Genomic DNA, 23,508 nt, shown 5'->3' on the forward strand with positions numbered 1-23,508 from the left:
TTAGAACATTGCAGAGCCAATTCCATTATAGATGTCACACAATGCTCCTTGTTTGAGTAGTCATCTCCTCTATTCAGCATATTGCCACTGAACCAGGCAAAGATTCTTTGACCAATCTCTTCAAGCTCATTTCTCCCTCGAACATTTCATCGGTGGGCTTCTTTCGCGTGATTATTTCCATCAACATGATCCCAAAACTGTAGACATCAATCTTTGTGGCAAGTCCGTCCAGTCCATATTCTGAGCGTGATAATTAAAATATTAAAGGATGTGATTTACCAAATATTTAAGAAAAACCAAGGAATACATAATCTACATTAGGAAGAATAAACATCACCTGGCGCCATGTACCCTATTGAGGAAAGGGTCTTGGTTTGTACAATGGACTCACTTCCACCTAAGAGTTTTGCAATGCCGAAATCACATACGTACGCAACCATGTCTTCATGTAGCAACACATTGCTCGGGTTCAAATCACAATGCACCACCGGAGTTGAATGACCTGATGAAGATACTCTAATGCAGATGCAACATCAATCATTATGCTCACTCTTTGAATGATTTCTAAGCAATAGTTGTAAGAGTATAGCCATTTTTCCAAGCTTCCTTTAGGTATGTACTCCAGGACTAGGGCTTTGAAGTCAATATTAGAGCAACTGCAGATATAATCTTCACAAGGTTGCGGTGTCTAATGTTGCGCATGATCTCGCACTCTGCATCAAGACTTTTGAATCCTCCTTGCAACTGCAGATTAAAAGTTTTCACAGCAACATTTAGCCCATCAGGAAGCATCCCTTGATATACAGAGCCAAAACTTCCAACACCTAGCAGATTACTCTCTTGAAATTCATTTGTTGCACGCCGCAGTTCTAGGTAAGAAACTCTTCTCTGGATTGCTGTAGTCAATGGCAAGGCTTCTGCAATTGGACTTTTTCTATGCCTTCGTCGACATTCTAAAACAAGACCAATGACAGCCAACACAAGCAGTAGAGAACCAACGGCTGGTAAACCGAACCTAAGAATTCTGGATTTAGTCTTTGAAGACCTATGAGATTTACTGTGGCACGGTGGTACTTGCAGCTGGGAAGGGCCACAAAGAGCCTTATTTCTCATAAAAGACTGAGCAGTGAAGTTTGCAAGGTCCTCCACTTGGAATTTCTCCTTGTAATCCATTGAAAGACACATTCAAGTACTTCAAATATCTAAGTTTCTCTAATGACTTGGGGATCATACCAGACAAGTTATTTTGAGACAAATCTAAGAATTCCAGGCTTACCACATCACCGAATCCTTCTGGAATGGACCCTTGAAAACTGTTCCTAGAAAGCGAGATATTTATCTAGTTTTGGAGTGAACCTACTGTTCTTGGAATATCACCAGACAATTGATTCCTTGACAAATAAATAGCAGTTGCGGCCTTCATTCCTCCAACTTGCAATGGAAGTGATCCCTTCAGAGAATTTGAACTCAGATTCAAAACCACTAGATCCTCCAACCTCCATAATGTCAAGGGGATGGTAGAACTCAATCCGTTGGAATTAAGATAAATGCGTCTTAAAGAAGTAAGTTTCCCTTTGCAGTTTGGTATCTCTCCAGACAAATTATTTCTATACAAAGCTAATTTAGCCAAGTTCCTTGCAAGACATATATCATAAGGAATTGAACCTGGATAAATTAGCAAGAGAGCGTGGCATTGGCCCTGATAACATATTGCGACCACTAGATAAGTCGATAAGCATCGATAAGTTTCCAATGTCTCCTGGTAAGTTTCCAGTAAAATTGTTGTCTGTCATTGATATTTCCTGAAGCTTTTCGCATTTGCATAGACTTGGTGGAATCTGAAAACTGAGATTATTTTCCTGGATCACGAGGACTTCAAGTAAAAGAATCTTTAGATTCTCAATAAATTAATTTCTCAAACTCAAAACACATTTAAACTGATTTGAAATATAAAATCAAATTGAAATGAAATTTTCTTTATCAATCACTATTTTTTTTTCCGATGAGAAAGAGAGTAAAAGATCCCTTAATGGAATTTAACATTAATAATAAGTTTATTTATTATCGAAATGTGGACAACTAATGCTTTTTTTTTCTTTTTTTTTAACAACTCTTTTTTTCTTATCTTTTAAACTCTTGGACTTAAATATCAACAAAATAAAATTTTAAATCAAAATATATAATTCAAATTAAAGATACCAAAATAGAATTTGAAAAAAAAAAATCAAGGCATATTTTTCTAGAAAAGCACTGAATAAACATTGCTTGGAGTTAAATTGCTGCATTTTCCCTCACTTTTAATTTGGTATCTTTAATTTTGTTTTTGCAAATAATAAAATCATATTTTTTTTAAATCAAGCATTAATTTAACTTCGAACCTTTGTCACACAGCATGATAATCAAATAAAAAACAAATAAAAAAACATCAAATCTAATATTTAGAAAATAGATTGTGAAAAAACAAAATTAAAGAAAATTAATAATTGAAGCAGGAAAAAAAGGGATAAAAATATTATTGTAATCCATTTTTACTCGCATTACCTAGTTCATATACAGTGAAAGCACTCTACCATAGTTTTTTCTTTAACTTTAATTTAATTAACCCACCAACGACAATAAAACCTGCAATTATAAAACATTATCAACCCAAGAACAAACGGACTCTCCAAGGCTTTTTTTAAAAAAAAAACAAAATCCTGAGTAAATCCGACAAGTTAATCGTCATACACGTGTCACCCTTAGTTCATTAATTACTCATTGATTAGGAACCAGACAACTAGCTTTCCTTCTCGTCTCTCTGCCTGCTTTTCGTCAACGTTAATTTTCTGTTCCTCTGAAGCCAAGGCTCTCTTCTCTCCATCATCCATTACCCATCAAACATACAATTTAAGGTAAACATTCTCTGTTCCCTTGAAGCCCAGGTCTTATGTCTCGGTTTTATGATCCAGCAATTCGGGGTAGTTTGATTATGCCAATCACGGACTGTTTCAGAATTCAATCTTGAACTAGAATTTTACGACAGTTTTTTGTGTTATGAATACCCTTTTTTGAGAATAAGCTTTTCTTTGACTTTGGTAGGATTGCAGGGCAAATAAAGCAGCAAAGTTTATTTATTTTATTATTATTATTATAGGGGCAATGTCAACGCCATCGGCGTCATGGATGCAAGAATTCAATGAAGCATCAAAACTGGGTGATGAAATTAATGGTATGATTTCTGGGAAGAATTCTTTGCCTTCATCAGGACCAGAAACACAAAGGCATCTTTCCGCAAGTAGGAGAAAGATCACTATTTTAAGAACTAAACTTGATATTTTGCAGTCCCTTTTGTCAGAACTTCCTAGCAAGCAACCAATGTAAGTGTTTTTCTTTCTTGTGAATTGCTGTTTAGTAAATTCCTTGTTTGGGGCCTTAAATTGAGTTATGCTGCAATGTCTGGTAGCAATAGACTTCCTAATGGCTCTTTATTATGGTTATTGAATCCTGTTTTATGTTTGTGCTTATCCTTTCTGGTGAATTTTATGGTGTGGCCAGTTTCGCAATGTTAATGTTAATTTTAAGGAGCTGGAACAGAGGTGAATGAATGAAATGCTTGTGTTAGTTTAGACGACATTGTACAGCGACCCTTTGTTTCTTTTTCTTTCTTTTGCTTCATATTTTGATTGTGTGGTTGAGGCTTTCCTCTAGAGTTTCCTAGAAACCCCTTTCCATACTACTGTATGGTTTGGTAATCTGTACCTGAAGAGTACAAAGTATCAACAAATGGATCTTCGATGGGAATTTACCAATATCAAATGAAAGACATAAATATAGGGGAGGCGGGAAATTCTTTGTTTCTTTCTTCTTTTTGCATTGTAGAAGTTCGGCTGCTATATATGAGGTTGTGGTGTTCCTCCGGAGTTGCATGAAAAACCCTTTTCATAGGAGGATTAGATATTGAAGTAAGTGCTCAGTATTGCATGGTATTTTAATATGAGAAATTCTTTGATATTTTGACCTTTGTAGTTTCTATAGATATTTTACTGAAATCAAATGAACGAGAAATTCATTGGTAGTTAGAAGGGATTGATATAGATAAATATGATATGCCAAACAATGCATTAGCGGTAGTTTTTCACCCCTAACCTTGTTGAAAACCTTTGATTCTGATACCGTCACGAACAGAACAGGGAAAGAGATGAATCGACGTCAAGACATGCTGAAAAATCTGAGTACTAAAGTTAACCAGATGGCTAGTATTCTCAATATGTCCAGTGCTGCTAACAGAGAGAACTTGCTTGGGCCTGATAAGAAGACAGATGATATCATGAATAGAGCAACTGGCTTGAACAACCATGGTCTTGTTGGCTTTCAACGGCAAATTATGAAAGGCATGTTATTGTAACTTAGATGTTCTTGCTTTCTCTGATTTTAGAAAGATGTAGTTCAAGTTTTGTAGCTTAATTGACATAAAAATATTCAGAACAAGATCAAGGCCTTGAGAAATTGGAGGAGACAGTGATAAGTACGAAACACATTGCTTTGGCTGTCAACGAGGAACTTTCCCTGCACACTAGGCTTCTGGTCAGAGTTTTTGATTTATCCCCCATTTTTCCATTTTATAATCTCCTTGCATTTTGACAATCCTTTGACATGCTGGAGTTGTTGTAGACCTTTAACTCAATAGTCCCTTCCCTCTTTAATTCAGGATGACTTGGATGAGCACGTGGATGTAACAAATTCTCGTCTACAGGTTTGATTCCTGGTTTTTAATTTTAATTGTTCTCAGTGATTGTAAACAATGTGGAACACATATGGGATTAGGGCGTTTACTTGTGTGAAAGAGTTAATCTTTTGACATTTTTGTGGGGAAATTTCTGCATTTTAACCTTTTAAGTTGCCTGGATTATTTTAACCTTCAATTGATGCTGATGCTGTTTATGCAACAGATGGTTCAAAGGAAATTGGCTTTTCTGAACAAAAGCACCAAGGGCGGCCGCTCTTGCTGGATCTTGTTGGTCATTGCCGTTGTCATTCTAATTGTTGTGATATGGCAACTGTTTCAACATTTGTAACTCTTGAGGATATCACGCTCGAGATTGTGATGTCTTTTTCTGCCATTGGCGCTTTGTGGAATTGCCAGCCTGCTCTTTCTCAGCTGAGGGACCATGTTTGTTGGACATAAATGTTAGGAGATTTGCACTGGAAGTCACTTATTTTGTCCGGTCTTGCGTTGAAAGTCATTTGAAAATGTATTAAAATAATTTTTTAAATATTTTTTTATTTTTAATATTAACATATTGAAAAACATTAAATCAAAAATATAGAAGCTATTGGAATCATGAACACTATTTTTGCATTTTGTAGCAGTTGTTATGAATCAAAAGAAGAATATCTTGATTACAAGGACAATGCACTGCAAATCAAAAGCTGCAATCAGTGCTCCATCATAGTTAAGGGAAGATGTGTTCTCTCCTCTGCCAAGTAATTCCAATTCATTGATTTTGAGAAGGGATTCATGACCTCCTAGCACCGTTTGGCTCCGCGTGAGAAGTTAGCCTTTGGTTTTCAAAAGTTGAGGGTGGGGCCAACCAAATAGGTCCCACACTAAATCGACAAATGCCGAGAAACTCCCCGTTTTTGGAGTTTTTCAACGTTTGCGCAAGCCTTTTACCGACATACCTTGTAATGTACTATATTAATTCATTCATAAAAAACAAAATTTGTTTTTTAACATTTTTTTTAATAAAAAAAGTTTATGTATATAACTAATTAAATAAATTAAATACTATATGTGTTAATTAAAAAATTATTAATAATAAATAAAATTAAAAAATTAAGATGTAAATATAGATCAAGATATTTGATCTCCAACTTAGGTCTTTGACACAGTTGTGTTCGAAGATTTTATTCACAAAAAAATATTTTTTATTTAATTAAATGATGATAAAATTAGACACACATGAAATTGATTAAATAAAATAAAAGACAAAAAAAATATTATGCAAAGTTACATATTAAAAATATTATTTAAAAATAAATATTTTCTATTTTTTAAAATAAATTTTATATAAAAAACATAAAAAATATAGATGAACTAAAACAATCTTTTAAAGAAATTAAATACATACAAAATAACTAAAAAATAATCATTATTTAAAAGAGACTAAATAAACAAAATAAAATAGAAAATGTGTATTAATTTAGATATAAATTTAAAAGTTATTTTGAAAAAATACAAATAAAAAGGTATTAATTAAAAAAAACATTTATTTTAAAAAAGAAAAAGATCAGACATTGTTGGGCTTGACAAACTAAACCAACACCCTTGCCCCATCAAGTAAGGGCTCGCGTTGCAATTGTAATCTTGCGTTCTAAGCAGTGTTTTAAAACCTGGACCGGCCCGGCGGGTCAACCCGGGACCCGGCCAACCCGGGCCTGGAACCGGTCCGGGTTGAGGCAAAAACCCGCTCGGGAATTGGCCCGGGAAAACCCGGTCGACCCGGCGGGTCGACCCGGAACCCGGTCCACACGGCCAAACCCGGGTGAGACCCGGTCATTTTTTTTTTTTCACTGTCATTAAACGGGTTTTACTTAATCTGCTACCCACAAAACCCGAAACCCCTTTTTTTTTCCCTGGTCTTGCAGGAAGATTCCAGGAAAGGCAAAGCAACTGTCAAGACAGCACCTTTTTTCTCCTCTCTTTATTGCTGCTCTCCACAAACAAATGGTCATTTGGGGTGGTTTAGGGTTTTGCTGAGAATATAATGGTGGTGCAGAGAGAGAGAGAGAAGAACATAAGATAAACAAGAAATTAAGAAAACAAGAGTGGGGAGAGGCAATAATTAGGAGATCGACGAGTGTGCAGGCTGTGAGAGAGAACTAACATGACCTTGTTGGTTGTTTAGCAAGAGTCCCACTGTCTCTCTCTCTCTGTTTTCAGTCCCTAATTGTCATAACTGTTTTTTTAGTACAAAACCCACAAACCAACCTCACCTGTTCCTCGGATCGATGGGTTTCATGGGTTTGGATAGGGTGTTAGGAAACACAACTCTCCTAGGCATCTTTGTTTCTCTTTTCGCATAAAACTTTAAAATTTTAACACCTTTTTCATGGGTTTTTTTTTGGGTTGACCCGGGTTAACCCATCTGACCGTGACCCGATCACTTGACCGGGTCGATGACCGGGTTGGGTTTCAAAACTATGGTTCTAAGGCCTTTAATTTTTATTTATTTATTTTAGACATGTCGTTCGCCTCAATTGTTTTTGGAAAAAAAATCAAACGACGTGTTGTCTATTAAGGTAGATGACACATCATCTAATATTGCATAATTTCTAGCTACTATGATAACCAGAAAATCAGTGCAGAAGTTTTTTAAACCTAAAAACCTATTTTTAACCCAATTTTTTACCCAAAATACCTAGAAAACATCCTATGCAACTTAATAAATTTATATACGGCCTAAAAAACCCAAAATATCATCTAAAAACCTGAAATAAACATGAAATAAAAAAAATCTTATTAAGCCTGAATATGTTTTTCTAAGCAATTTCAAGGTAAAAAACATCTAATATGAATTCTCCTCATCAAATGAAATAATTTAACACCAATATCAATTGTTTTTATGGCCGGAATAAGTGACAACAAAAATTTTCTATCTCTAGCATCATATTTCAACAACTTTCTTTAACCTCTCTCAAATTAGGGACCAAAAAATAAAGCAAATGAAGTTTAGAATCAAAATTGATTTTGCCCTAGAAGCTAAATAGACCTAATATTTATAATTTGAAAAGTACAAAGACTACAATAAACATTTCATCCAAACTTTATTGAAGCCATTCATTCCTTTCGTATTTTTCACTTTGATCCCTTATCTTTCAATCATACTCTTCTCCAACAAAGTAGCCTATAATTTGGTCCAATAAAAGTTAAATTATATAAGAAAAAAAACATTGTGAACAGTTCAAATAATGCCATATGATGAGATCCACCATGCATCTTGCACAATTTTATATATATATAGAATTATAATTTTTAGTTTTATTTTAGAAAATAAGTTTTTATTCATTTTTTTATACTTATTATTTTTTTATTATATATTTAAAAAATTATTATATAAAAACTAAGAAAATAATATTTTACTTTAATAAAAATTAAATATTTTTTTATTTTTTTATTACGTTAAAAATTAATTTAAAATTTTACATGTTTTTATTAACACATATAAGTTTTATTATATTTTATTATATATTAATATTAATTTTTTAATTCATCATTATATTTTTACTTAATATTTAAAAACATGTTGATAAGACCGACGTATTTTTATTTTTTTTTGCGATAGAATTCTGATTTCTTACAACATTGCCCCTCTTCTTAGTTTAGAAACTTCGGATCAATTTGTACAGCTAAACACAGGCAAGTCTTCATTTTCTCTACACAAACAGAGCTTAAGCTGTAGAAATATTTCTCAATTCTAAAAAATCATCACTCCCTGGTCGTTTTTACTAAGGTAAGTCATAAACGAACAACAAATTGAATATCTTTTATGGGTTTTGTTTGGATTTTTTTTAAGTGCTTTATTCATTTAGAAATTTAGCTACCAATTGAATTCAATTCTGATAGCAAGAAGACTTAGAAATTTTATTTAATAAGAGATGGGAATTCTGAAAGTTTAGATATTTCGTGAAAATTGGATCCATTTCGATTAAATTGGAAATTGAGATTTTATTGTAGGGGAAATGGCATCGCCATCAGAATTATGGATGCAAGAATTCAATGAAGCATCAAAACTTGGTGATGAAATTAGTAATATGATTTCTGGGAAGAATTCTTTGCCTCAATCTGGACCAGAAACACAGCGACATCTCTCTGCGATACGGAGAAAGGCCACTATTTTGACAACCAAACTTGATAGTCTGCAGTCCCTTTTGTCAGCACTTCCAGGCAAACAGCCAATGTAAGTGTTTCCATCATTATGTATAGAGGGTTCCTTAGTATGGTTATGGAATCTTGTTTTATATTTGTGGGTGTCTTGTCTCTTTTTTTTTTTTTTTGTGAATGTTTAGGTGTTGGTTGTTTTTCACATTTAGTGTTAATCTTAAGGTGCCAGGACAGTGTTAAATGAGTGAAGCAGTTGTGTTAGTTTAGATGATAATGTAACAGCAATCCTTTATTATTTTTTTTCATTTCTTCTAAAGTTTTGGTGAAGGCTTCATGGGTTGTTTTTCAAATTTAATCTTAATGTTAACCTTTTAAGGAGCTAGGACAGTGCTAAATGAGTGGAGTGCTCGTGTTTGTTTAGATGATAATGTAATATAAAGTGTGTGTTTCTTTTTCTTTTTTCATTTTGTTTTATGGAAATTTTTGCTTGTTCAATGCTCATCCACGTTTGTTAAGAAAACCCTTTTCATAGGAGGATCGAATATAGTAGCAGATACTTGGTATTCTACAAGTGAGGAGTGGAAATCCTTTGATTTGTTGATCTTTCAACGTATACTTTACCAAAATGAGATGAACGAGTCATTTATAGTTAAGCGCAAGGGTGGAGGGTGGAGAACCTTTGTCTGTGTGATATGCTAGCCATAATTTGTTGCTGCTGTTTTCCTGAATGTGAAAGAAATCTTTGACTACTGTTTTCAAAACCAGATCAGGGAAAGAGATAAATCGGCGTCAAGAGATGCTGAAAAATCTGAGTACAAAAGTTAACCAGATGTCTACTGCTCTCAATATGGCCAGTGCTGCTAACAGAGAGAACTTGCTTGGGTCTGATAGCAAGACAGATGATATTATATATAGAGCATCTGGCTTGGACAACCAGGGCCTTGTTGGTTTTCAACGGCAAACCATGAGAGGCATGCTCTAACAACTATATATATATTTTTTTTTGGCTTCTGTGGTTTTCTGATTATGTAATGCTGATTCATAACTTGTTTTGCGTAAAAAAACAGAACAAGATGAAGGCCTTGAGAAATTGGACGAGACAGTGACAAGTACAAAACACATTGCATTGGCTGTCAACGAGGAACTTACCCTACACACTAGGCTTCTGGTCGGTGTTTTTTATTTATTCCCCATTTTTTCTATTTATAATCTCGCATTTTCACCATCCTATAACATGCTGAAGTTGATTGCAACCTATAACACAATATTCCCTTTTCTTTATTCAGGATGACTTAGACGAGCATGTGGATGTAACGAATTCCCGTATGCAGGTTTGTTTTCCGATCTTTAGATTGGCAGTTCACAATTAATTGTTATAAATTTGTATTTCATTAGCAATAAAACTAACTATTGATTAAGGGCTTTTACTGTGTGAAGGAGATGATTTTTCAGTGTCTTTTGATAATCTTACGCATAAATTTATGGTTGCCTGAAAGGGAACTTTCACATTCACCTGATGCTTATGTTGGTTATATTTGGAACAGAGGGTTCAAAGGAATTTGGCTTTTCTGAACAAACGCACCAAAAGTGGCTGTGCTTGCTGGATCTTTCTGGTCATTGCTATTGTCATTCTAATTGTTGTCGTGTTGGTATTGATTAAATATTTGTAATGTTAGGAATAGTAAGCTCAACATTCTGATTTTGTTTTGGCCTTGTGTGCAATTTTGCTTGGATACACTTGCATGGCAGAAACAGACGATTTGTGCTGGTCTTGTGGTTATGTTTTGAGTGTGTAATTAACTCATGTATAGAGCGTTTTGGTGATTGTCAACGATGATGGTAAATGCACCGTGATGGATGTGTGTTTTCTAGGAAAATTTAATGGATTTGGGATCACTTTGGGAATTGGTTTAAGGGTTTCTCAGGTTATATTGGTTTGGCAATTAACAAGATAGCCGAATCGTGGGGCATTTAGCAGGGCATCTTGCTGGCTAAAAAATTGGACTGTTTTTGTTTGATGGCAGATTAGATTCCATGGAAGCAATCAGGTGCATTTGCAAACTTCTAGCTCTTGCCACCCTCATTTGTTCTAGCTTTTCTGTAAAAAGGATGGTCAATATAAGCTCATAGCTGTTCTTTGAGAAGGTTACCAGTGTGCAGACTATACAAACACCCATTTGGGTTTAGGTTTTGATTCTGCAATGCAGGATTGGAATCGCTACCTGTCCTCCCGGGCTCACATGGTTATTGCTAGCTGATAAGATTGGGAATCGTCTTCTCTGAAGTTGGTCTTTCTATTTTACTATATTGTACCCAAGAAAAAAAAGCATAAGAGGTTATTCCATCAATTAGAATCAAGTTCTTGTACACCACTACTAAACAAAGCTAATCTCCACCTTCCCTATGTTCCAATTGTCTCCTGACAATAATTAAACACTACACACTACCTGGCACGACAATGACAGAGATTGGAGAAGAAGCGTATGTATTATTGTGCTGCAATTCTCTCTTCACCATCATTATTGACCCCAGCACCTGGACTTTATATCTTCAATTCTTCAGATTGACCAACCATTGTCATATTGCTGCGTATCTGATAAAGAGTAATGCTACACCAAACTACTTCCGTCCCTCACGAAAAATAGAAGAAAGTATTAAATTGATGCCAAGAAGGTTTACAAAAATGACCTATGTTACAGAAAAGGTGGGGATAAAAGGAAACAAAAAAAAAGCTTACGACGCAATTGCAATTTTAAAAGGGTGATTTTAAAATATTTTTGAATTGAAAATGTACAAAAATAATATTTTTTTTATTTTTTAAAAAATATTTTTAATATCAATATATTAAAATAATTTGAAAATATATAAAAAAATATTAATTTAAAAATTATATATATTTTTTTAACTTTTAAAACACGAAACAAAAATTCCTCGTCTCATTTCTAGTCTCAAGCAACCCCATCCGGTGCCAGTCTTGTCCATGGTACAATAAGACTTCACGCATCAATAAGCAAAATCACTCTCAGCACCACTTCTGTGTTTAGACTTTGGAGACAGCCATGCTTATTCAAGTTCAGCCAAGGCCATCAATCCCCTGACCCCTTGAATGCTTGTCCATAATTCCAGCCTGATCATCTTTAAAGCAACCAATCACATTTCATCCTCGCAGTTAGTTCCCGGGACCCTTAGCATGTCTGAGAAGAAACCTATGCATCCTATATAACACTAGTTATTTGTCTTCAGTCATCATTTTCGATCAGAGTACCTGCATTTTCAAACTGCTGCATATCTCATAAGACTGATGCAACTTAAGGTGAACATTCTGTCCCTTCGACCTTCTGGAATGCTACTGAATGCTACACGATACTACTCCTTTCCCCTGACAAAGGAGGAAGAAAGTGTTAAACTGATAATACGCGGTGTTACAAAAAGGATGTGTTGATGTACTGTGTGAAATTAATCCATTTATAAAAGGAGAACTGCTTGTCGCGGCAACCTTGTTGGTGTTCAAACAGTCCACGGAATTACATCTTGGATAATGAATGTAAAGTCACCATATGCTTATTTTGTATCATCCCCTAGCTCGTTCGTCATTTTCACCGCTTCAATTTTCCTAGCATCCATCAAACTCCTCTGATGCATCAATGATTTCACCTGGATCATCATGGTCATTCACATTGTCAAAACTCTCTAAAATTGGGACAACCCACTCTCCAACTGTTGTATTTCCAGCAAATGCTTTCCTAATGAGACTGTCACTCCCGTTCTTAATTTCTTCCTCAGCTTGCAACTCTCTTGTGTTTCTACAACCCAGCAATACAAGATCCAACATCTTCCTCCTAACAACATAAATCGGATTTGGCTCAATCAAACAACCTTTACTATATGCTTCCCTAAGAATAACAGTATGAGTGCTTCCCTTAGTTGATATATAGAAAATCCCAGGATTTTTCAATAACAACTCGCGCACATTCACTTCCATACCAAAATCCTTTTTAAAATGAGCCAATCTCTCAACCTCAACCATCTTCTCCACTGTCAAACTCAACAACTCATGAATCATCGCTACCGCCCGTTTCTCATATCTATTCTTCCCACCACAAGCGCCCACCTGAACAACCTCATTTCCCTCATAAGGCTTCAAATAAGGAAGCATTTGCCAATTCTTCAACTTCTCTCTAAACCCCCTTTCAATCTTAAACCCCGTAGGGAAATTGATAGGAAATGCAAACTTCGTCTCAAACTCACTCAACCACTTCTCTCTATACTCTTTCTCTCTCCATTTCTCAACTTCAGCCACCCCGAAGTTCTCATCTTTATCAACCAATTCAACAATCTCCAAATCAACCAGCCTAAAATCTTCCTTATACTTCCCTAAAACTGACTCCCTAAAATCCTCAGGCAACCCCAATTCTCTCCTAATCAACCTCAAAGCATGAACATGAAGTCTCCCGTTTTTAGACATCATTAACAACCTTTTAACTCTCTTCGCACACTCCAATTCACAATCTTTCACAAGACCCTCTTCTTCACTCACCAAACCCTTGAATTTCCCACTAATCCTACAACACAAATTCCTCCTAACCGGGTGTGTAAATACATCAAACACATGGGGGTGCTTATGCACAAACTCACCCATACCTACATTCAGCCCCACTATATTTGTCCATCTGGACATCAACTGCAGGGATACAAAAGGACCCCTCTTTCGATTTGACATGAGTTCGTAGATTTTGAGGATGGTTTTGAGTTTCTTGAGGTAGGTTGTTAGTCTGTTGAGTTTGGAATCTATGGTTCTTGATTCTAACCGAGTTTGTGCTGTGTTTGCTGGCTTTTTCCATCTTCTTTGGATGAATAAATTGAAAGGACCAAAAGGGATTTTCGGAAGGTTTGTTTCTTGAGGATTTATGTGGATTCTGAACTGTAAAAGGCAGTGGTGCTTGCTGACTTTCGAAAGGATCATTTTTTCTTTTCCTCTTCTGTTTGAGAAGGTAGAGAGGGAGAGGGTTTTGGAGCTTGAGCTTTCAAGAGTTTGTCTTTCTTTGAGGGTTATCTAAGAGTTTTTTTCACCTCATTTTAAAAATGTTTGGAATAGTAATGGTTATTTTTTAAATAATTTTTTATATTAAAATATATATTAATAATATTTTTTATTTTTTTAAAATTATTTTTAACATCAATACATTAAAATAATTCAAAACATATAAATTATATTAATTTTTTTTTAAAAAAAATTAAATTTTTTAAAAACACGATTTGCATCGCGTTTCTAAACAATTTTTTAATTTATGGGTTTATCCAGCTTCGAACTTTTTAAAGGATATTTGTTATTTCATTTGAAACTGTTTTCAAATATTTTTTAAAAATATATTTTTTATTAAATATATTAAATATATATTTTTTAATGTTTTTTATTTTAAAAAAATAAAAAATATATTTTAATATATCAATCAAAAAACTATTTAAAATTCACTTCACAATACTAAAACTAGGTATTGATGAATGAAGAGAGAATCAAGCAAATTTTTTTTTCATTTCTTTTACTTTTTGACCTGACCAAATCTTGAAAACACTCATCATTTCATCATATTAATCTAGTTTAATTTAAGTTGTCAATTTCATTTGTTTCATTTAAATTGATCGTATATAAAAAATAAAATAAATCAAAATAATTTTTTTTTCAAAATCGTGGTCCATTCCAAAATTCCACCCAAATTCTGGCTTGAACATTCAGTTCTGTTCCGGCTAAATAATATATATATTTTTTAAAAAATATTATCTAATTTTATGATATTAATTATATCTCTCAATCTAACCGTTAGATTAGATTGATATTTTACGAGGAGTCTCAAGTTAAAATTTTAGGACAATCAAGATTTAAAAAAATCTTACGAGAATGTCAATGACATTTTAATAATTTTGTTTTGAAAGGTTATTTTTTTGTGTTATTTTTTCTAGATTGAATTTTTTCTAATTTCATCATTTAACAATATATTTATTGATAATTGAGTTTCATAATTTGTTTTGATTTACTTTATTTGAGTTTATTATGGTCTTATGACCCGGGTCACAAATTTAAAAAGTTAACTTAGGTTAATCTAAGTCGATCCAATGTATTGTCATTTCAATATTTTTTTTTTAAAAATATGTCATCTTAATTTTTTTTTATTTAAACTATATTTTTACCAATCGTGTAGGTTTTCTTTGGATTCATTGAGTCGATCAGATCATATTGATTCAACTTCTATTTTTTACTTGTGTTTGAAATTTAAATTGTATAATTTCAAGTTAGTTTATATTTGGATTTGAGTTAAAATTATTTTTATTGAATTAATATTTTAAATTATATATATATATTATAAGCTCGAAACAACACGCTGGAATGCTTTAAAATCAAAACATACTTTTTCAATTAAAAAAATAGAAAGACAACCATCAAAATAGAATTGACAACCTTAGTCTAGTTATTTATTATTAAAATAATATTTGTTTTTTTTAATTATTTCTTAACATTAACCTACCCAGGTTTGGATTATTAACTAATGATTGATACTTGATAAATTTTACACGACCTCAATCAGTTTCTATAATACTAGACGTGGTTATTATTAGGTTAGGATTATTTAAAAAGAAAGGTTGTTTTTTTGTCTAAAAACAAATACGAGAATGAAAAAAATATGGAGAAAAAAATGCCAGACTAGTAAGATTAGACTCTATCCATTTTCAAGCACAATAAAATATATATATTTTTAAAAAAATGTTTGAGTGATTCGTGAGTACCATGCCACTTCTCATGATAGTAACAACTATTTGGTAATGTAATATATAATATTTATATAAAGTTTTTTTAATTAAACATATATTAAGATAATATTTTTTAAAATTTTTTGACATTAATATTTTTAAAATAGTATATGAAAATTATATAAAAAAATTTAAAACATTAATTTAATTATTTTTCAAAAAAAAATAATTTAAAAAATATTGAGAAGTGAATTGAATCACAAAAACAAATACACTGAAATGACTATAGAATTAAAGTGGATGCAAGTTGCAACAACATAGAATTTTTGAATAAAGAGGGACTAAGTTACAACCATGTTATGAAAACAGGGACTAAAGAATAATATAATAGCATGCTCTTGTGCTTTTGTATGAGCAGGTTATTAAATTGATTAAAAAAAAAGAAAAGAAATTCATTGCCCTCTGTACACAAAATAACATTAAATTTTGTTTTTTTTTTAAAAAAACAACAACAAAAAGGGATCCAAAATCTCACAGAACTTTTGTACTGTGAAAGACTGAACAAAAACCCTAAACCCCAAATTTCAATAACTTGATTCCCCAACTCACTGAGTCAACCGCCCTTGCTTCCTCCCAAAAACCATGCCTTCCTTTCCACTGCAAGGCTCAGTCACCATCTGCGAAATCAATCGAACCCTAAGTACTCTCTCTCACCCTCTTAAAGCATACATTTTTGGTTTGTTTTTTTCAAAGGTTGAATCTTTATAAATTTATTTGCTCTACATTGCAGTTGTAGCTGAAGCCTTGTCTGATGATCGAGCCAAGGATGCTTATGGAAAAATTCTAGTAAACTGCTTTCCTTGTTGAGTTTATAAAAATGGGTTTCTTTTATTTTATGCTTTTTTTCTTATTGAAAGTCTTGATCTTTTTTAGAATTGAATCAATGGAAAGATTCAGATTTTTTATTTTCTTGCAATAAATTGATTTTATTTTATGTTAATAAAAAATGGTTTTGGTTTTATTTTGTGTTTTGATATTGAAAGTTTTGATTTTTTGGATTTAATGATGCTTAGGGAATGGTGTTCAGTCCAATTCCGTTTCAACCAGAGCAGTTGGGATCGACTGGCGAAAATCAGGAATCTGAACACCAGGAAAGAAACAATGGAGAGAGTGTTGAGAGGAAAGGTTTGATGAAATCATTGCAATACCTTGTTAACGAGTCGATCAAGCGCATGTTTTATCCTAATTGTGTAAGCTAATAATAACACCTTAATCTTTTACTTTTGTTTTGATTGTGTAATTAGTAGTGGAACATAGTGCAAATGGGAAATTAGGCGATTATATGTAACAGTTTTTAGAAGTTTTTGAATGAGAAGTAGTGAGTGAGAGGGTTGATATGTTGTAGTTCTCCATTCTCAAGTAGTAAGTGGTATAGGTACACTTGTTACCGGAGATTGATCTTCAAGGAGTGAGCTGGCACCAGCATAGACATATTATTGCATTTATTTCGGGTCCGAACCAGGTTATAGTTCGTGATTATGAAGATTCAGGTAAGCAGTTTTATGGTACAAGATTTTAATGATTTAAAGGAGCAGTCATGCTAAGGGGAAAGGCTTTTTTACAGAGTTTGAGAGATATTGTGTTGATTTTTTTTCAACAGAAGGGAAGGATGCCTGTGTTTTAAGCAATGGGGCTCAACAAGATATTAGGGCTCTTGAGTGGAGACCAAATGGTGGAAAGTCACTTTCTGTAGCGTGCAAGCAAGTATCAAAATTGAAATTTCTGTCATTGTATTGTGATAGTCAATTTTATGCATTTCTTTTACAAGGCATTAAGTCTGTGTATTTTCTCGGTTGTTGGACTGGATTCCAGGGGTGGAATCTGCATATGGGCTGCTTCTTATCCAGGTAATCCAGCCACTGTGAGGCCTGGTGCTGCTTCCTCCTTGGGAACTCTTACTAGAGGCTCTGGAGGTCGATGGACTCTAGTGGATTTTCTTCGTAGTCACAGTGATGAGCAAACAAGTGCAATATCATGGAGTCCTGATGGAAGATATCCTGATCAATTTAAATTTGAAGTTTGAAAGTGTTTTTTTTTTTTTTTTAAAAAAAATAATCAGAAAAATTTGCATTTCAGACCAAAATCATAGCAGATCTTGTAGCCTTGAAGCTTTTTACACCGGCACATGATTTTATCATATGTTTTACATGGTAGCTATTTTTCTGAACTAATTTGCAAGCTTTACTTCTCTGAGACTAGTCTTAAGATCCTTAATATTTTCTACAATTTGTCAGTTCTGAAATTTAGTATCTATTTGGTATGTCTTTTCATCATTTCAGATTAGTTTCTGTTTTTAAAAGAGATAAAATTTCCTTGACTTAGCTTCACATATTTGGCATCTGCATCATGTGAGAGCTCTTCGTTCACCATATGGGATGTCTCACAAGGTATGTGGACAATGTTGACCTCTGAAATTGTCATGGTTAACACCGATTAGTTTTTAAGGAGGCTATATGAAATCTCTAGCTGAAAGACAATAGTATGATATTTTTCCTGACGTTTGGCTTCATACATATACCCCCGACATGGATATATTATCATGTGTGTGCAACTAACCTGATTACATTATGCATTCAGTGGTGTTTTATGGACGTTCTTGTGCCCTCATACGTGTCCCCCATGCTTATAGTTTAAAGTTGCTTTTAAATAATTACAAACTCATGACATATGATGAGGTGAAAATCCAATGGTTAGCCATTTGGGGGCCTTAGGTCCCACGTGCTTGGGTATTTAAAGACTAAGTTGAGTTTATTTGGCCAAATTTTCATGACAAAAATCAATGACATTAAAAGATCGAGCAATTTTGACTACTATTGAAAGGAGTGGTCAACTCTTTTGGATGCTTATACTCCTTGAGCCCTTTGTATCACAACAATTACAACTAAGCCTCAATCTCAGACTAGTTGGGATAGCCTTATGTATTATTGTGCTTGATATTGCTTCACCAAGATTTTTGGTCTCTAAAACCTCCCTCAATCTGTCTTGTTTTGTTGCAATTTATAGGTCTGGGGACACCCATACGACGTGGATTAGGAGGCATATCGTTACTAAAATGGTCACCTACTGGAGATTACTTTTTTGCTGCAAAATTGTATGGCCATAACTCAAGTTAATATATATATATATATATATATATATATATATATATATATATATATATATATATATTGCATTTGGATAGAACTCTGATCCACTTCATGAGCTGTTGCTTATCATTTTCTTTCATCTAGTGATGGAACATTTTATCTCTGGGAGACAAACACATGGACATCTGAACCTTGGTCTTCGACTAGTGGCTTTGTCACGGTATGTATACGATGACGCTTGCATCATTCATAAATGACTTCTAACCTCTTGGTTATGAATTGCAAAATATTGAGATCATTCAAGTTTTGAATTTCAGTGGCTGTAATCCCTTATCAAGTTAACTTGCCCGATTTCTTTAAGTTTCAAGTTTTACTCATCCTAGTATAAGTTTATATAAAAGTCTATCAAAGCGGTCAACGTTCTATCTTATCCCTTTTTTTTCTATCTGTTTTTCGAAGTTCTGATGCAATTTTTATTAAAATGATTCTCTAACTCAAAGTGAATGAAATGCCCAATCCGTATTTGGCTGAAGAGGTATAATTGGAGAATTGGTTTGGATAATTACAGAAACTCAATTATTTCATATCTTGGATGCTATTCATCATGCAATGCAATGGAAGTATTTTTATTGGCTTCAGATATCAATCATGTCTTCTTTTGTCAGGGAGCAACATGGGATCCTGATGGGCATATAATATTGATTGCTTTCTCTGGATCTTTAACATTGGGTTCCATTCATTTTTCATCAAAGCCTCCATCTTTAGGTATGCAGGCTGGAGCTTTTAAATATTTTTCTTTAATCATATCAATGAGAATCATAAAAGGCTTGCAACATAGAAAACTATAAGATTATGTATTATATGAAATTGTACTCCAGGTTAGATGGACTTTAGAATCTTGTTCGGTTAGTATTAAGTTTTATTTGTAAGTATATTAGTTTACTATTTTCTAGGTTCTCTGTAATTGTACGAGTCAAGGCATATTCTGTTAGTTTTCTGTATGGCTGAATATCTTTTGCTGGATCCCAAGTTAGGTCTGATTTTGTTTTTGGTTTACACGGTTTCAATCCATTTAGCAGTCCAAAATGTGTAGTTTTCTATTTCATGGGCTAATTATTGGAGTTTAGGATTACTACGATTACTTAATTATGCATGTAATCTTTGAAATGAGTGTCTTGTTCAAGTTTATAAAAATTTGGAAGCTTTTAACTCCTTTTTTTTTGGGTTATGTTATTTAGCTTTTCGGTCATAGGCCAAATTGTTAACTTTGATGATAGTATCCATCTCTTACTAGGCAGAGTCTTCCAACAGGTGTCTTTTGGGAGAAGGAAGGATCACAGGATTTTGTGGAAATTTACTAGTTTTGCATTCATGTGGTTTGTGTTGATGGAGCAGAATCTTTTAGTTTTACAAGGAATTTTAGAGGTTTACAACTTTTTTGGAACCAGGTTACTTTTTTGGGCTCATTTGTGGTGTAATGTCTCTGGGGCTTTTCAGGTTGCTTTTTTAAGCTAATATTCAATCTGAATTCTGATTGACCTGGTTTTCTCTTGCTTATGCACTCTATATAGATGCAGGAACTGTCCTCTACAAATTCAGTTTATTTCTTATCTGATGAATTTATTAAATGAATAAGGTTTATATGGTTATTTCACCTTTAACATATCATTATTGTTCTGCTGCAGATGCACATCTGTTACCAGTTGATTTACCAGAGATAACAACCATGACGGGCAGGTATAGAGAAAATTTCTCTTAAATTTGTACAGAATGTTAAAGCTGAATTGTGTATGAACTTTAGCTTCTTTCATATGGTTTGAATTATTATGAATGAACTGATTCTTGAGAATGAAAGGAGTAATATATGAATGTATGGTGAATTGTGTATTTAGTTATTGTTATTCTCTTACCTCCAGATAGATATACCTGTGTTTTGATTGCCTTTCTGAAATGCTCTTATTTTCATGTACTGTTCAATGCTGATGAACATTATTCTACCCAATCCCTTCTCAATAATATGGTGAAATTTGAAAGCTATTATTATAAAGTCTTATTTTTATGATTAAAAAGATTTTAGCTTTCTGATTAAGGTCAGAAACAGAAAGTGACGAAGTTTACATGACATGGGCACTCATTTTTTAAATCTTTTGTTTCAGGCCTTGGCTTGATATTCTTACTATTGTGGGTTGTAAGGTAATTGTTTGATAGCATAAAGACACTATGCCAACTAATTTTATTTTTTCATGTTTTATCATGTAGTGAGGGAATTGAGAAGATAGCTTGGGATGCTTCTGGTGAAAGACTGGCTGTATCTTATAAAGGAGGGGATGATAATTACAAAGGTCTTGTTGCCATATATGATGTTAGAAGGACTCCCCTGATTTCTGCATCACTAGTGTGAGTTGTTTATCATTACCATCCTCATTTCACTATAATCTGTCTGCAGTATTTTTTCTCTCCCAATTAATAGTTCTTTCTTTTAGAAATAAATAAAATTAGATTTTAATTCGAATGACTAAATAGCATCTTTACTCTCTATATATTTATGAGTTGCCTTGATATGAATCCAGTGGATTTATTAGAGGGCCTGGAGACAATCCAAAGCCAATTGCATTTTCGTTTCATGACAAGTTCAAACAGGGACCATTGCTTTCTGTGGTAAGTCCTCTTAAATTTCTTGACCTTTGTACACAATTCACTACAAATCTGTGCAATTTCAATGCTTCAATAGATAACAATTAGCTTTAACAAACAATTCATGCAATTGCTCTAATGTGCAGTGTTGGAGCAGTGGATTTTGCTGTACCTATCCTCTAATATTTCACTCCCATAGTCTTCCATAACTAAGGTATATCTTTAATTTCCAAACACATAGTATCTCAAACCCTTTCCCAAACTCGCTGATTTTCTGTCATGACTAAAGAAACAGCCTCCTGCAATTGGATAAATGCTAGTTGAATAAATTGCTGTTGTTATGATTAAGATGCTAGCAGGTCCTAGGACCAATTTGTTATCAGTTGTTATTTGAGTAAAATCTATAGAAAAGGAGAAATATATGTTTAGATTATTGGTTCCAATTAATAAGTACCACACCAACTTTATTGTAGCATGCAACTTATGCCCTCTCAAAAGTCATGGGGACATTCTTGGCTTGATAATGGAGTTTCATTTTTATTTTTATTTTTTGTTGCTGATGTTGTCCATTGATCAAGCTTTGATAGATTTTATTTTGATGACGTTTTTGTTTCATGAAGCATGTGAAAGAGTGCTGTTTTTTGTTTGATGAGAAGTCGCATAGCGAAGATGATTGTTGGTTCGAACCTCCAGGAGAGATGCAGCAAACTAATCCATGGCACTCACTGATGCAGAGAGCATATAAATGTATATTGTTGATGTGGAAGACTCATGAGCAGGCGCGTTTACAGCTGCATCTCAAGATGCTAGACATATATCATGTCATGGCAAGATTTAAATGCTTGTGTAACACCTTATGAAAAATTGAAGTACACGAACATAGGGTTTGCACTTAAATTCATGCCCTGTCTCTTCTGTTGTCAAAATGTATTCATATTCTAATTCCAATTTTTCTGTTTACTGCCAAATGAGGAGAATTGTTATAGAAGCTTTCTCAGTTTGAATGTTTTCATATTTGCAAAACAGAATGGTTCATCAGCCATTAGGTCTTTTGATGAACACCACGACTTCGACTTTTTGCTTTTTTTTCGGAAGCCTAAACATTTACCTTTGTTGTTGTTTTTCACATTACTTGTACTCAACCTCCCAAAACAGGATGAAGGAGATCATGTAACTCTCTCTGCTGATGGATTCTTTTTCTGCATTTGCTGGCTTGAATCTTAGAGGTTATGTTCTAGCTCAAATTGCTATTTTTGTGGCCAGTTTGGTATTTGTGCTTGCAAAGCAAATTCTTATTTTACCTATTTTTTGGTTTAAATCAATGTTTGGTGTTTTTTTGTTTTGTTTTAAAAGCTAAATATATGATATTTAAAAGGAAATTGATTTGTTTTTTGATCAACAGGGTGCTGAGCAATTTATTGTGAAGTCTGCTATCTTTCTTTTCTTTTTCTTTCTTTTATTTATCGGAAAATGTAATTTCATTTTTTTTTTGGTTAGTCAAGGAATCTAACTCTATTCAGGATTAAGTGTGTAATTGCAATCAAAGTCCTGAGAAAATTGGGTTTTAATTTAAATACTGATGGAAAAATTGGCTTTAAAGAAGATTAACGCTATCATATCTCTAACTTGTTAAGAAAATATAAAAAACTCGGAATAGGATGGTTGGTTGATGCTGGAATATAGTGCAGAATATCTTTCTGGAAACCAAGTCATCTGTCTGCTCAAGAAGAGTGGTCATCGTCTTAAAAACACGATACCACAAAAGAGGGAGAGGATGGAATCAAAAGTTGTTCGATGCTTTAAGTCTGAACCGATGATGCCGTAAACAGAAGATGGGATTTGGAGTTTTCTCTGTTGAAGGTACTTTGGACAATGGTGATGCGGTAGAAATTACTGAAATAGAGGACGGTGAGGAGGTTTGCAATGCTGGGGCTGGAGATGTTTGCGCCAATGCAGCAGCAGCAACAAACTTTACTGATCTGGATGCCAATTCGCGTCCTGTTGCTGTGGTAGGGGATGGTAAAGTCAGGGTTACAGGTGCTTTTAACAATGCGGAATGCAGTACCGGTTACAGGCACTGAATTGGCTGAACGCTTGGCTTCTGATCCATTGTCTGCTGAT

General features: G+C 33.7%; 4 protein-coding genes and 1 pseudogene across 7 annotated transcripts; 3 read left to right on the top strand and 2 right to left on the bottom strand.

Annotated features, from left to right (window-relative positions):
• Window positions 1-73: 73 nt before the first annotated feature.
• LOC18106090 (receptor kinase-like protein Xa21) lies at window positions 74-2,867 on the bottom strand (annotated as a pseudogene).
• Window positions 2,732-5,385, top strand: LOC18106091 (syntaxin-52). 2 transcript variants are annotated; one of them, XM_024587456.2, is made up of 6 exons: window positions 2,732-2,891; window positions 3,079-3,356; window positions 4,165-4,370; window positions 4,463-4,563; window positions 4,688-4,732; window positions 4,929-5,385. In XM_024587456.2, exons 2-6 carry the CDS (start codon window positions 3,139-3,141, stop codon window positions 5,052-5,054), a joined length of 696 nt encoding a protein of 231 aa, XP_024443224.1. In that variant the 5' UTR covers window positions 2,732-2,891; window positions 3,079-3,138; the 3' UTR covers window positions 5,055-5,385. The 2 variants fall into 2 exon arrangements, with proteins under 2 accessions (XP_024443224.1, XP_006373681.2); XM_006373619.3 differs by having other exon boundaries at window positions 2,735-2,891; window positions 3,134-3,356.
• A 2,933-nt stretch (window positions 5,386-8,318) lies between these two features.
• LOC18106092 (syntaxin-52) lies at window positions 8,319-11,362 on the top strand. 3 transcript variants are annotated; one of them, XM_052448122.1, is made up of 6 exons: window positions 8,319-8,492; window positions 8,717-8,939; window positions 9,629-9,834; window positions 9,931-10,031; window positions 10,150-10,194; window positions 10,888-11,362. In XM_052448122.1, the coding sequence occupies exons 2-6, from the start codon at window positions 8,722-8,724 to the stop codon at window positions 10,954-10,956; spliced, it is 639 nt and encodes a 212-aa protein (XP_052304082.1). In that variant the 5' UTR covers window positions 8,319-8,492; window positions 8,717-8,721; the 3' UTR covers window positions 10,957-11,362. The 3 variants fall into 3 exon arrangements, with proteins under 3 accessions (XP_052304082.1, XP_024443882.2, XP_006373683.3); XM_024588114.2 differs by lacking the exon at window positions 10,888-11,362 and adding an exon at window positions 10,408-10,694 and having other exon boundaries at window positions 8,321-8,492; window positions 8,705-8,939; XM_006373621.3 differs by lacking the exon at window positions 10,888-11,362 and adding an exon at window positions 10,408-10,694 and having other exon boundaries at window positions 8,323-8,492.
• On the bottom strand, window positions 11,183-13,899 carry LOC7458902 (protein ROOT PRIMORDIUM DEFECTIVE 1). The gene is made up of 2 exons (XM_002323180.4): window positions 12,360-13,899; window positions 11,183-12,242 (listed from the first exon to the last, which is right to left on the bottom strand). Exon 1 carries the CDS (start codon window positions 13,824-13,826, stop codon window positions 12,477-12,479), a length of 1,350 nt encoding a protein of 449 aa, XP_002323216.2. The 5' UTR covers window positions 13,827-13,899; the 3' UTR covers window positions 11,183-12,242; window positions 12,360-12,476.
• Window positions 13,900-16,083: 2,184 nt separating this feature from the next.
• On the top strand, window positions 16,084-22,395 carry LOC7464063 (aladin). The gene is made up of 15 exons (XM_006373622.3): window positions 16,084-16,307; window positions 16,398-16,453; window positions 16,681-16,857; window positions 17,043-17,157; window positions 17,268-17,367; window positions 17,480-17,659; window positions 17,996-18,054; window positions 18,671-18,758; window positions 18,898-18,973; window positions 19,419-19,518; window positions 20,439-20,490; window positions 21,013-21,150; window positions 21,324-21,411; window positions 21,534-21,601; window positions 22,008-22,395. Exons 1-14 carry the CDS (start codon window positions 16,250-16,252, stop codon window positions 21,594-21,596), a joined length of 1,350 nt encoding a protein of 449 aa, XP_006373684.2. The 5' UTR covers window positions 16,084-16,249; the 3' UTR covers window positions 21,597-21,601; window positions 22,008-22,395.
• The last annotated feature ends 1,113 nt before the right edge of the window (window positions 22,396-23,508 follow it).

This window comes from Populus trichocarpa, chromosome 16, assembly GCF_000002775.5.
Source record: "Populus trichocarpa isolate Nisqually-1 chromosome 16, P.trichocarpa_v4.1, whole genome shotgun sequence".
In the NCBI taxonomy this organism is placed as follows: Eukaryota; Viridiplantae; Streptophyta; class Magnoliopsida; order Malpighiales; family Salicaceae; genus Populus; species Populus trichocarpa.

What these genes read in the sequence shown, in the direction of transcription:
- LOC18106092 (XM_024588114.2), top strand. Translation starts at nt 8,722, where the DNA reads ATGGCATCGCCATCAGAATTATGGATGCAAGAATTCAATGAAGCATCA. An exon ending in CTTCCAGGCAAACAGCCAAT is followed by an intron (nt 8,940 to 9,628) that starts GTAAGTGTTTCC and finishes TTTCAAAACCAG; the next exon opens with ATCAGGGAAAGAGATAAATC. An exon ending in TCAACGGCAAACCATGAGAG is followed by an intron (nt 9,835 to 9,930) that starts GCATGCTCTAAC and finishes GTAAAAAAACAG; the next exon opens with AACAAGATGAAGGCCTTGAG.
- LOC7458902 (XM_002323180.4), bottom strand. Translation starts at nt 13,826, where the DNA reads ATGATCCTTTCGAAAGTCAGCAAGCACCACTGCCTTTTACAGTTCAGA.
- LOC7464063 (XM_006373622.3), top strand. Translation starts at nt 16,250, where the DNA reads ATGCCTTCCTTTCCACTGCAAGGCTCAGTCACCATCTGCGAAATCAAT. An exon ending in GCATGTTTTATCCTAATTGT is followed by an intron (nt 16,858 to 17,042) that starts GTAAGCTAATAA and finishes TAAGTGGTATAG; the next exon opens with GTACACTTGTTACCGGAGAT. An exon ending in CGACTAGTGGCTTTGTCACG is followed by an intron (nt 18,974 to 19,418) that starts GTATGTATACGA and finishes TTCTTTTGTCAG; the next exon opens with GGAGCAACATGGGATCCTGA.
- LOC18106091 (XM_024587456.2), top strand. Translation starts at nt 3,139, where the DNA reads ATGTCAACGCCATCGGCGTCATGGATGCAAGAATTCAATGAAGCATCA. An exon ending in TCAACGGCAAATTATGAAAG is followed by an intron (nt 4,371 to 4,462) that starts GCATGTTATTGT and finishes AAAAATATTCAG; the next exon opens with AACAAGATCAAGGCCTTGAG. An exon ending in TAACAAATTCTCGTCTACAG is followed by an intron (nt 4,733 to 4,928) that starts GTTTGATTCCTG and finishes TTTATGCAACAG; the next exon opens with ATGGTTCAAAGGAAATTGGC.